The 11,434-nt window shown below is 44.2% G+C and overlaps 3 protein-coding genes across 3 annotated transcripts; 1 reads left to right on the forward strand and 2 right to left on the reverse strand.

Moving 5' to 3' along the window:
- Positions 1-3,205: 3,205 nt before the first annotated feature.
- cst3 (cystatin C (amyloid angiopathy and cerebral hemorrhage)) lies at positions 3,206-4,891 on the reverse strand. Its single transcript, XM_084561790.1, has 3 exons — positions 4,591-4,891; positions 3,777-3,887; positions 3,206-3,617 (listed from the first exon to the last, which is right to left on the reverse strand). The coding sequence occupies exons 1-3, from the start codon at positions 4,786-4,788 to the stop codon at positions 3,543-3,545; spliced, it is 384 nt and encodes a 127-aa protein (XP_084417916.1). The 5' UTR covers positions 4,789-4,891; the 3' UTR covers positions 3,206-3,542.
- Positions 4,892-4,895: 4 nt separating this feature from the next.
- On the forward strand, positions 4,896-9,188 carry LOC311500398 (epoxide hydrolase 1-like). The gene is made up of 9 exons (XM_084561783.1): positions 4,896-5,213; positions 5,315-5,528; positions 5,607-5,787; positions 5,886-6,095; positions 6,172-6,301; positions 7,731-7,942; positions 8,515-8,623; positions 8,705-8,830; positions 8,936-9,188. The coding sequence occupies exons 1-9, from the start codon at positions 5,191-5,193 to the stop codon at positions 9,138-9,140; spliced, it is 1,410 nt and encodes a 469-aa protein (XP_084417909.1). The 5' UTR covers positions 4,896-5,190; the 3' UTR covers positions 9,141-9,188.
- Positions 9,189-9,317: 129 nt separating this feature from the next.
- On the reverse strand, positions 9,318-11,295 carry LOC311500405 (MAD2L1-binding protein-like). Its single transcript, XM_084561789.1, has 3 exons — positions 11,079-11,295; positions 10,328-10,605; positions 9,318-10,238 (listed from the first exon to the last, which is right to left on the reverse strand). Exons 2-3 carry the CDS (start codon positions 10,379-10,381, stop codon positions 9,711-9,713), a joined length of 582 nt encoding a protein of 193 aa, XP_084417915.1. The 5' UTR covers positions 10,382-10,605; positions 11,079-11,295; the 3' UTR covers positions 9,318-9,710.
- Between the last annotated feature and the right edge of the window lie 139 nt (positions 11,296-11,434).

The following is an 11,434-nucleotide window of genomic DNA, read 5'->3' on the forward strand; positions in this document are numbered from 1 at the left end:
GGTTAAAATCTGTTTCCCCATTATCTTCTGTATCCACCTGCTTGCCTACTGAATCCTGGCCTTCAGCCATCCTCAAGCCACCCTCAGGCAGACCTCTCAACTCAGTCCGATGCAGTTGCTGTACCGGTAGGCCCCAAACATCCTGGATCTTATTCCGGCCTTTCACCCCATGGTTCCAGACATACACAAGGTCCCCCTCACTTAAGGATGGATCACCAGCTTTTGGTCTCTATGCTGTCTCCTGGCAGCTAACCGCTGCTCTTGGCCCTCCTCAGTCTCCTGTACTGCTGGGAATAGCCTGGGTGCATTTAGAAAACACATCTGTTAAGATCAGTACATTGTCTTTTCCACTTGAGGCAGGCTCTAAAACAGTGAAGTCTATCGCCAGGATTTCAGCCCAATCATCCATGGTGTAATATGACACCTTATTCATGAACACTGAGGCACTCTTAGGGGGCATCCACACGGAGACGCTTTTTGGTTTAAACGCAGATGTTTTGCATCGTTTTGGCCGATCGTCCAAACGAATCCTGTAAACGCATTGCCTTAAAACGAACTTTTCTGAAACCTGGTCCCAGGGTGAAAAAATTCGCAAACGCAGCCCTTGAGTGTTCGTGTGGATGGCGAAAACGCATACTTGCATTTCGACGATGTCATCGCCACACCCCTCGAGCTCTTCTACTGCCGATTTGTAAACAGCGCTCAAGCTTTATGCACATGCTCCGCCTCTTCCTCTCCGTTTTTGGTGAATTTCTGAAACTGAAACAGCGCCAGTCTTTTGACGTATGTCTCTACCAGCCTTGCACATCTAGAGACTGCAAATTTTGCCCATTCTTCTTTGCAAAACGCCTCAGTCAGCTCAGTCAGATTAGATGGAGAGCGTTTGTGAACGGCTGTTTTCAGATTTTGCTACAGATTCGCGATTGGACTTAGGTCTGGACTTTGACTGGGCCATTCCAACACATGAATATGTTTTGTTTTAAACCATTCCATTGTTGCCCTGGCTTTATGTTTAGGGTCGTTGTCCTCCTGAAAGGTGAACCTCCGCCCCACTCTCAAGTCTTTTGCAGACTCCAACAGGTTTTCTTCCAAGATTGCTCTGTATTTGGCTCCATCCATCTTCCCATCAACTCTGACTATCTTCCCTGTCCCTGCCGAAGAGAAGCATCCCCAGAACATGATGCTGCCACCACCATGTTTGACAGGGGGGATGGTGTGTTCAGAGTGATGTGCAGTGTTAGTTTTCCGGCTCACAACGTTTTGCATTTAGGCCAAAAAGTTTAATTTTGGGCTCATCTGACCAGAGCACCTTCTTCCAGATGTTTGCTGTGTCCCCCGCATAGCTTCTGGCAAACATCAAACGGCACTTCTTGTGGTTTTCTTTTAACAATGGCTTTCTTCTTGCCACTCTTCCGTAAGGGCCAGATTTGTGCAGTGCACGACCAATAGTTGTCCTGTGGACAGATTCCCCCACCTGAGCTGTGGACCTCTGCAGTTCGTCCAGAGTCACCATGGGCCTCTTGGCTGCATCTCTGATCAATGCTCTCCTTGTTCAGCCTGTAAGTTTAGGTGGACAGCTGTGTCTTGGTAGGTTTGCAGTTGTGCCATACTCTTTCCATTTCCAGATGATGGATTGAACAGTGCTCCATGAGATGTTCAAAGCTTGGGAAACCTTTTTTATAGCCAAACCCTGCTTTAAAGTTCTCCACAACTTTATCCCTGACCTGTCTGGTGTGTTCCTTGGACTTCATGATGCTGTTTGCTCCCCAATATTCTCTTAGGCCGGGCATACACTGTAAGATATTTTAAATCCTTTGATTCAGCTCCATCTCAAACTGCACGACTAGATCGCTGAGTTCAAAAGTTCACAGCCTACGAATCATGTTCTCACACTATACGGCCTGATGCTCTGATGCGACTTGACTGCTCACACTGTACGTCCATATACCACACGTCGGACTTTTGTATCCGGAACTGCAACGGCAAAAAGAAGTAGAAGAAGAAGAGGAACCCGGAAGTGGGAGACGCACATCAAAGTTGTTTTGACGAAACTTCAGCGATTGCACATGCTCTGTGCGAGAATTTGAGGCAAATCGGCTCGTGGCACTGCTTCTACTGTGCGATACCTTCACGAGGAGCGACCAGTATTTCAAACAAGTTTGATTTTCTTGCGAGCACACGATTTGTGATCGGGAGGTCGTTGTGAGGTGTTAATCTCTCCTCGTTACCCCACGTACACTGCACGAAGCACGACACGCGATTGAGCCGAAATTCGGGCCGATTCAAAAAATAGTCGCACGAGTGGCAAATCGTCTCAAAATGAACCGACAATCGCACAGTGTGTGCCCGCCTTTAACAAATCTCTGAGGCCGTCACAGAACAGCTGTGTTTGTACTGAGATTAGATTACACACAGGTGGACTCTATTTAGTCATTAGGTCAACATTCAATCATTCAGCAATCATAAGGTGACTTCTGAAGGCAATTGGTTGCACTCAGAGAAAAGGGGGCTGAATACTTTTGCACACCGCACTTCTCAGTTTTTTATTTGTAAAAAAAAAAAAATACATGTATAATGTTCTTTGTACTTCACAATTGTGTGCCACTCTGTGTCAGTCTTTCTCATAAAATATGTTCATGTTTGTGGTCGTAATGTGACAAAATATGGAAAAGTTTAAGGGGTATGAATACTTTTGCAAGCCACTGTACCAGTTGCCCACCTTATAACTCCTCGGGAAGTGTTTCTGCAGCACTCCTTCAGCGATCTTAAGCTCGTCTTTGTTTAGGATCTTCATTTTTGGCAAATGCAGTTTAAATGCCGTCTGTTGATTTAATGTCTGTCCCAGTGAAATGGCTCAGCTTTTATAAATTATTGACAGTCGGTCCGTATCTGTACGTCTCATAAACGAATCTAGAAATAACAGGACGACTTCCTGTCTGAATTTTAAAAATAAAAGCCTTTTTACCTTCGCAAAATTATCAGATTTTAAAACATTTAATAAAGTATAGTTTAACCGACGTAGAAGCATTGAAGATTAATTATTACACTGAAACATGAACGTGTCCAAAGTGTTACACAACTTGATAGGAAGTTTTTTTTTCTCCCCAACTTCCAGACAGTTCTCAATTACATTGTGTTTTTAAAATGCAGAAGTAATAGTGTTCAAAATAATAGTGTCATACAAACGCAAAAAAACCGCACACACTTTCATTAAATGTCAACATGCAACTTGAATTTTATTAAAATTGTGTTTTTAAAAGGCTAATCAGCAATTTCATGCAAGAAAACTTGTCATTTGCTTGTTTTAGTGATTAGGCATTAAAAAGTTGCTGTTCTAAAACACACCTCTATATTATTGCAGTGCATATCAGGAAGTTTGAAACAAGTTTGTTTGAGCTAGAATACAATGAAGTGACTCAGGACAGAAAATAGAGCTGTTAATACTTTTGTCGTTCCTTTAAGGGGGGGGAAATTTCTACTTGAAGTTTAGATTATACTGCAAACAATGCCAATTCAGAAGAATCCCCCGCGTTGTTCTCTTTCTAGCAACTCTCCTCCACCAGCCTGATGTCATTCATCCAGGGGCGGCTCCACACTGAGAAGGTGCACTGGTAAGTCTGAAAGATAAAGTCCAGAATAATATTAAACACTTCCATGTTGCATTCACATTTATGAAAATGAAAAGCGAAGCAGGTTTTAAGATATTATGATGAATTTAAGGTTTTAGGTCAAGGTATGCCACAGGTTTCATATCTCTTTGAGGGGGGAGTCATTACCTGAGCCTTCTCTGGGTCCGTGTGGACTGCACACTCTTCATGTTGGGCGCCCTTTCTGCAGGGGGTCTTTCCCATCTTGACAGTTATGATGTACTTGATCCCTGCAACCACCTGGAAGTAGAAGAAGGTGACAGTCGGAGATACAGATTATGGTAAGCTTTAAAAATAAAGCAACCGGCCACTTTCAGATTAACTTAACACATACTCTAAATACTGACACTTGCTTCCAGTAAAAAAAAAACAAAAAAACAAAAACAAACCAGCTCAGTAATGGTAGGCATGTTATTCCCACTTGAAGTTAAAGACAGTAAAATGATTTGGCTACAAATTACCCAATGAGAAGTCAGTTTAAACTTTTTTCTTTTTTTTTTTTTTATAGTTGTGTTAAGAGCACAGCTATTTATTTGCATGACAGACCAACAGGTTCTTCAACACACGCACATAACAAATCGCATAACCTCGACAGGACAGGATGAGACAGGATTAATTACGTTTGTTTACAAAAGTCCAAATGTCTATCAGTGTCAATGTCCACTGCCATCTGCTCAGAGACGATCGATAAACACCGTGAGGTAATAAATAAATAGAAAGATAGACAGATAAATAAATGCAGAATAAAAACCATATAATAGCGACTACTATTATCATACTCAGGAGAGAAAACTTTCATTGGGTGTTGGCTTACCAGGCCTACCAGTAATGTCTGATAACTCACAAAGGGCCACCATTTTAACGAGTTGGAGCATTCATGAGTTTACTAGGTGGGCTTTCTATCCACAATACAGTAGTGTAGTCATTTCTAAACGTTTCTCACCTGAGACTGAACCTTCACCACCTCTGCCACTTGCCTCAGGTACATGTCGTTGCTGCGTCTGTTGTGTTCGTTGACGGCGAAGTCCAGAGCATTTCGCACACCTGGGTCGTTGATATCAGCGTCGCTGAGGCCGCCGGGCATCCCGCTGTACCCAACGGCGAAAACGGCGGCGAGGACAGCCAACACAATCTTCCACATCGTGTCTCTCTTTCTTTTGGCTGTAGCAGCTGCAAGAGTCGGAGTCAAAACAACAAACACACAATTGGCGTCGCCTTCCTGTTATATAAGCTGCAACGTCACGGCTGCCCTGCGCACTCGGAGTGGCATACCTCGGCAGCCAATCAACAATCAGTGCAACACAACCTCATCTCGTTGGGACATAAGTCTGCCTTTCTCTTATCTTCGCAACGGTGAGGCTTTAAGTACATGTTCTTGTTTTTTTTTTTCTTTTGTGAAAATTAACGGGACACTCCAAACAAACACGGGGTGTTAATGCGCGCGGTGGCTCACTTTTGACGCACGCAGCTTTTACGCGTTTTGAGGAAAAATAAATATATTCAACCTCTGACCTAGTGCGCGTCAACCTTTGGAGCAGGCACGATGCAAAGACTGGAGGCTTTGAAGTAAGAATGAAAACTTCTATTGAAGAACTGCATTCATACATTAATGAGATGTCATTTTAATTGAGGTGATATTTTTTATTTTTTTTGTCCACGCTTTGCAGGGAAACTTTCTTTGGCTTGGATGTCGTCCAACAGCAGTTTCTTATCGGTACTGCGGTGGCAGTGGGCGGAATACTGGCATACTTGGTGCACAACAGGAGAAAAGTGAAAAGCATTCCTCTCGGTGAAGGCTGGTGGGGAGCAGGGAGAAAGCCACTGTCAGAGGATGATAAAATCTATCCCTTTAAAGTGCAAACGTCAGATAAAGAGATTCAGGTAGGCTCAAACATTGGATGACTTTTAACAGGATTAAAATATTTGTGTGAAGTAATCAGCCGTGCTCCTATTGAACAGGACCTCCATGAGCGCATTGACAGAACCCGCTACACTGATCCCTTAGAAGATAGCTGCTTCCACTATGGCTTCAATTCCACTTATCTCAAGAAAGTGGTTTCCTACTGGAGACATGAGTTTGACTGGAAGAAGCAGGTGGCAATGCTTAATGAGTATCCACACTTTAAAACCAAAATAGAAGGTATACACAGCATCACAATTTTCAATCTCTAGTGTTTTGTGATCATTCGAATGTTTGGCCTTGTGTTTTCTCACACCACTGCCTGTGCTGTAATACAGGACTGGATGTACACTTCATCCACGTGCGCCCACCTCGCCGCGAGAACCAGAAGGTCCTGCCTCTCATGCTCGTCCACGGCTGGCCGGGCTCCTTCTATGAGTTCTACAAGATTCTGCCGCTTCTCACGCAGAACCACGACGGTGTCGCGTTTGAGGTCATATGCCCATCCATCCCCGGCTACGGTTTCTCCGAAGCCCCTCATAAGCAAGGTAGATCATTCAAAACAAAGCCAAAGTGCGTTCCAGCCTGAGCAGCGGGTGTTTACAAAATGTGCTCCACTTTCAGGGTTCAACAGCCTCGCGGCTGCCAGGATTTTCCTGACACTGATGGAGCGTTTGGGGTTCTCAAAGTTCTATCTGCAGGGAGGAGACTGGGGCTCGCTCATCACCACCAACATGGCACAGATGAAGCCTCAGTAAGCATTAAACAAAGCACTTACAGAAAATACAAGTTATCAAGTTATGGTGAGGAATTTCCACCTCCCTCTTGTTAAACATTGTGACATTCTGACCGCAGAACAGTGCTTGCGGTGTGTGTGTGCACAGATTAACCAAAACCCATGACAATGCAAATTCCTGATAAACTGAGCTGATATAGAACAGAATAGACTTCATTGCCATTTGCACAGGTACATGAAAGTACAGGTACGTTGGAATACTTGTGTGAAGTTCCCTGAGTAAAAATATAAAAATAAACAGTAGTTTATTGCATATAAGGTTATGGCCAGTGGTGTTTCACGTCCTGTGTCCTTCCACCTGAGCAGAGAGTGAGCTGGATGGTGTTGGTTGCTGAGGATGCTCTGCTTTTCTCTTGCAGCAATGTGTGTTAAGTGTATCCATGGAGGGGAGGTCAGAGCCGATGATCCTCTCTTGCGGTCTTGACGACTCGTTGAAGGGCTTTTCTCTCAGCCTTGGTTGTGTTTCCAAACCACACTGTGATGCCGCCAGTGAGAATGTTCTCAATGTGCCCTCTGTAGGCCTGGGCGAGAGGCTGACGTCTCAGTTCTGGCCTTCTTTGGCAGTCCGATGAAGTAAAGCCACCTGCTAGCCCTGGTTTTCGTGGCCCAGCTCAGGTCTGCTGACATGCCCGTGTTTGATGAGACCCAGGATGCCTGTGTCATCTGCATATTTAATGGTGACATTGTTATTGTGAGTGGAGACACAGTCATAGGTGTACAGGGCGTAGAGTTTAGGGCTGAGGCAGCAGCCCTGGAGAGGTTGAAACTTTTGTTTCCCCATCTGCACCACCTGTTGTCTGTCTATTAGTGAATCCAAAATCCAATTACAGGTGGGTGTTGGTACTGCAAGATCTGTCAGCTTCACAATCAGCTTGATTGGACGCCGGATGGTGTTAAAGGCTGAGCTGTATTTCAGGAAGAGCATACGGACAGCGTGGAGTAAAGCGCCAGGGACACTGCGTCATCCACTGATCTGTTGGTGCGGCAGGCAAACTGTAGGGGGGTCCACTGTGTCTGGACCCACTGAGTTTATTGACTGATTAATCAGTTTTTTGAGGCACTTCATCAAGACTGATGTGAGTGCCACCGGCCCGAAATCATTCAGTGCGGATGGATGCATTTGCATGTTTTGGCACTGATACTATGACAGAAGATTTGAAGGATCATGGAACTGTCTCCTGTATAAGAAAGGAGGTGGAAATGTGTATGACCCGGCCCTGCCAGCTGTTCAGTACAGGCCTTCAGGACTCTAGGTGACACTCCATCAGGTCCTTCAGCCTTTGGGGGGGCTATAAATCCACATTTAACAGAGAATAACACGTTTTACAACCTGTAATCTTGATAATATTGACACTTTTTTTCCTGTTTCACAACTTATCTTTTCTAGCTGTGTGAAAGGTCTCCACCTAAACATGATCCTATCAAAGAGAGGTTTCAAAATGCTGTTGTCCCTCATGATTGGTCCATATCTGCCCTTCCTGGTGGGCTTCGGTCGGGAAGATGTTCGCCGCTTGTTCCCCTTCTTTGAGAAGAATGTATGGGCGATACTGAGGGAAACAGGCTACCTTCACATTCAGGGCACTAAACCGGACACTGCAGGTGGGAACACACACAGCAAGTAAACAATCTCACTAACGCTGATCAAACAGTGGCTATAGATTACAATCACTGGGGCAATGTTTCTTCAACCTGATTGAAATCATTGATCAGGAACTCTAAGTGTTTAAACAGAAGAATCCATGTGTCTACATGCCACAAAAGAAACAGAATCTAACTTTTTATAACACATCCAAAGAGGTTTTGCAAATTAAATGAGCCCCTCCCCCAACTTTATTACCAACTTGTTTTTCTACCACACTTCTGTCCCTCCTGGAAACTCATCGTGCTTAACCTAAATGGGGATAACTTATGAAGCTGATTTGCAGATGCTGATATGTAAGGTTTACACCACCTTGAACATTCCTTCCCATCGGGCGAGTCTGAGGTCGTTAAATGAGGCGTTTATTTATACCAATTGGGCGTTTATTCTGATTATTAAGGGTAAAACCAGTGTCCATGTAATTGTAGAGTATTGACAAGTCAAAGTCAAATTGACTGTTCATCACAACTAAAGCAAATCAACCTCGAACAAGCCAACTTCCAACTTCCCGACTCTTAATTTGTGTTTGCAGGTTGTGGAGTGAATGACTCTCCTGTGGGCTTGGCAGCCTACATTCTGGAAAAGTTCTCCACCTGGACTGATACAAACAACCGAGAACTGGAGGATGGCGGGCTGGAAGTGTACAAGCATTATACTTGTCACATCAATTACATGAAAGGTTTTTCTGATTGTAATTAATAAAAATATGGCTTTTTGTACAGAAAATTCAGCCTGGATGACCTCTTGACAAATGTCATGATCTACTGGACCACAGGCTCCATAGTGTCCTCCATGCGCTTCTACAAAGAGAACTTGAAGAGTGATCCTGACAGTAGAGTGGATGGAAAGTATGTGCCAACTGTTTATACTATCTAATTATTTTGCAAATCTGAAATCTTTAATTTGATCCTCTCATGTGAGGATAGTTAATAAAAATACATCTTTTGTTTCAGGACTAATGTTTTTGTGCCTACTGGACTGGCTGCCTTCCCTGGAGAGCTGATGCATTGCCCTAAATCATGGGCGCAAACTAAGTATCAAGACATCTACACCTACACGTTCATGCCCCGAGGTGGCCACTTTGCTGCCTTTGAAGAGCCCGAGCTGTTAGCCGACGACATTTTCCATTTTGTCAAAAAAGTGGAGAAGAAGTTCTGAGCTGTTTGATGCACTTTCAGACCAATGCACTTATGGCACATTTATTTTTTTTTTTTTATTGATTATTCCAAATGGGATAAATGCCAATCCTTGTAGCTCGATCTTCTCCACATCACAACACGTCATGTTGCTTGATTATTGCAGAGTTTTAGTAAACATAAGTAAAAAGTAAACATGCACAGTTGATACTGGCTCCTTTATGCATTCACAGAATAGATTGAAGAAAGCAATATAATTCATTAAACATTTCAAGTTGTGCTCAGCAAAAATATTGCACTGATATGACATTGCTGTGTTGTAATAAGTGATTTTTTTTTTTAAATAAATAATCAATAGCGCAGTGTCTATAGATTTCATCACTTGCCGACCGCTCTCTGTATTCTGTCAGTGATTCAGAAGACAATAAAAAAGACAAACTGCTTGGGTCAATAAATTCATATTGATGAAAAAAAAAAAAAAAAAAGTGTAACTCATAATTAAAACATGTACAGCTCAGTTAAAAATTTAAGCTCAAAATTCTCTTTTTAAAAAGGGAGCTCCAATCTTGGAGTATTCCCAAATTTCATCGGTTCAGTTGCTGAAGCCCTTAATAGTCATGGGGGCTTGAAACCACACATAATCCTGGCCGTCTGAGCCCTCGGCCCTTGGTTCCACAAAGATGCTGGGATCAGTAGACAGAGCGATGACTCGGTTCTTTACACGAGTTGGGACTTTAAATTGTAGCTTAGGGCGGAACCAGCCGACGCCGCAATCCCTGTGAGCCAGCGCCAAGACCGTGGTGGGCATCAGTCGAACAGGCCTGGTGTCAGACAAAAGGTCAGCTATGAAAAGAGTGCAGAAGAGTTGCCTTAAGCACGACGACACCCGTAGACATTGATCTCCGCCGGCCAATACCAGAGCCTCCATACTGATCTCATACAGCTCTTTGGGGAGAATGAGGGAGCCACCCATTAACAGTAGCACGCGGGGCACCCTGCTCACGGAAAACAGCACCTCCAGCTGCTGCAGCACCTCCTCCAGCTCCTGAAGGGTCTGCTGACACTTGCGCGAGTCCACGTCTGCGGACTGCGCCGGCCTCCGACTCGCTGCGTCTTTATCCTGACAAGCAAAACCAGTAATGAAACACTCCACAAAACTCCTTCATTTGTGAACACCTGAAGTGCTCTACAATAACATTTCCTCCTCACCTGCATTGATGCTTGCTGTTTCTTCTGGGAGTACACCAGCTGGTCGTACGTCATGGGCAGCTGCTGCCTCTGATAAAGAATGCACTTGAGGATCTCACTGACGAAGCGGCAGCAGCCTTCCTGAGTCACAGTGCCGGGGAACACTACATTCACACGGCCTTCCTGTTGTGCTTTTCTCACAACCTCAGCATCTCTGTCCTCTGTGTCAGTATGTTGTTTACCGGCACTGGAGTCTTGAAACCTTCCCAGACTAGAAGTGTTGTCCTCTTGTGTGTTATCTGCATAGAAACAGAAAAAAAGTCATATGAGAAATGGACCAGTATTACTCAATTCTAGCTGGTTTAATGTTCAGTAGGCCTGTTTTCTAATAAAGAGATTGTGCTCACTTTGAAAAAACTCAACATATAGCTAATATCTGGCTGTTGTGGGAGAATTAAGTCCAGTCCAATTATTCTAGTTTAAAAGGAGGTACGTCAAGTATTGTTCTTACTTTTCTGACTTTTATTTTTCATATCTTTTCACATAGTATACAACTTTTGGATGAGTGTGAAATGCCTTCAAGAAACCAAACAAGTCCAGTCGCCTTTTATTCAGCTTTTGTTTTAAAAAAATACAATGATCAGCCACAACATGTCTGATAACTCACAAAGGGCCACCATTTTAACGAACTGGAGCGTTCATGAGTTTACTAGGTGGGCTTTCTATTCACAATACAGCAGTGTAGTCATTTCCAAGTCTAAACGTTTCTCACCTGAGACTGAACCTTCACCACCTCTGCCACTTGCCTCAGGTACACGTCGTTGCTGCGTCTGTTGTGTTCGTTGACGGCGAAGTCCAGAGCATTTCGCACACCTGGGTCGTTGATATCAGCGTCGCTGAGGCCGCCGGGCATCCCACTGTACCCAACGGCGAAAACGGCGGCGAGGACAGGCAACACAATCTTCCACATCGTGTCTCTCTTTCTCTCGGCGGTCGCAGCGACAGGAGTCGGAGTCAAAACAACAAACACACATTTGGCGTCGCCTTCCTGTAATATAAGCTGCAACGTCACGGCTGCCCTGCGCACTCGGAGTGGCATACCTCGGCAGCCAATCAACAATCAGTGCA

This window comes from Chelon labrosus, assembly GCF_963514085.1.
Source record: "Chelon labrosus genome assembly, chromosome: 15".
NCBI classification, from domain to species: Eukaryota; Metazoa; Chordata; class Actinopteri; order Mugiliformes; family Mugilidae; genus Chelon; species Chelon labrosus.

Bases quoted from the DNA above. Each gene is read 5' to 3' on its own strand.
- LOC311500405 (XM_084561789.1), bottom strand. From the start codon at position 10,381: ATGACGTACGACCAGCTGGTGTACTCCCAGAAGAAACAGCAAGCATCA. The intron at 10,239-10,327 runs GTGAGGAGGAAA...TTTGCTTGTCAG, and splicing joins AACAGCAAGCATCAATGCAG to GATAAAGACGCAGCGAGTCG.
- LOC311500398 (XM_084561783.1), top strand. From the start codon at position 5,191: ATGCAAAGACTGGAGGCTTTGAA. The intron at 5,529-5,606 runs GTAGGCTCAAAC...CCTATTGAACAG, and splicing joins CGTCAGATAAAGAGATTCAG to GACCTCCATGAGCGCATTGA. The intron at 6,302-7,730 runs GTAAGCATTAAA...TATCTTTTCTAG, and splicing joins ATGGCACAGATGAAGCCTCA to CTGTGTGAAAGGTCTCCACC.
- cst3 (XM_084561790.1), bottom strand. From the start codon at position 4,788: ATGTGGAAGATTGTGTTGGCTGTCCTCGCCGCCGTTTTCGCCGTTGGG. The intron at 3,888-4,590 runs GTGAGAAACGTT...TTCTACTTCCAG, and splicing joins TGGTGAAGGTTCAGTCTCAG to GTGGTTGCAGGGATCAAGTA. The intron at 3,618-3,776 runs GTAATGACTCCC...TTTATCTTTCAG, and splicing joins CGGACCCAGAGAAGGCTCAG to ACTTACCAGTGCACCTTCTC.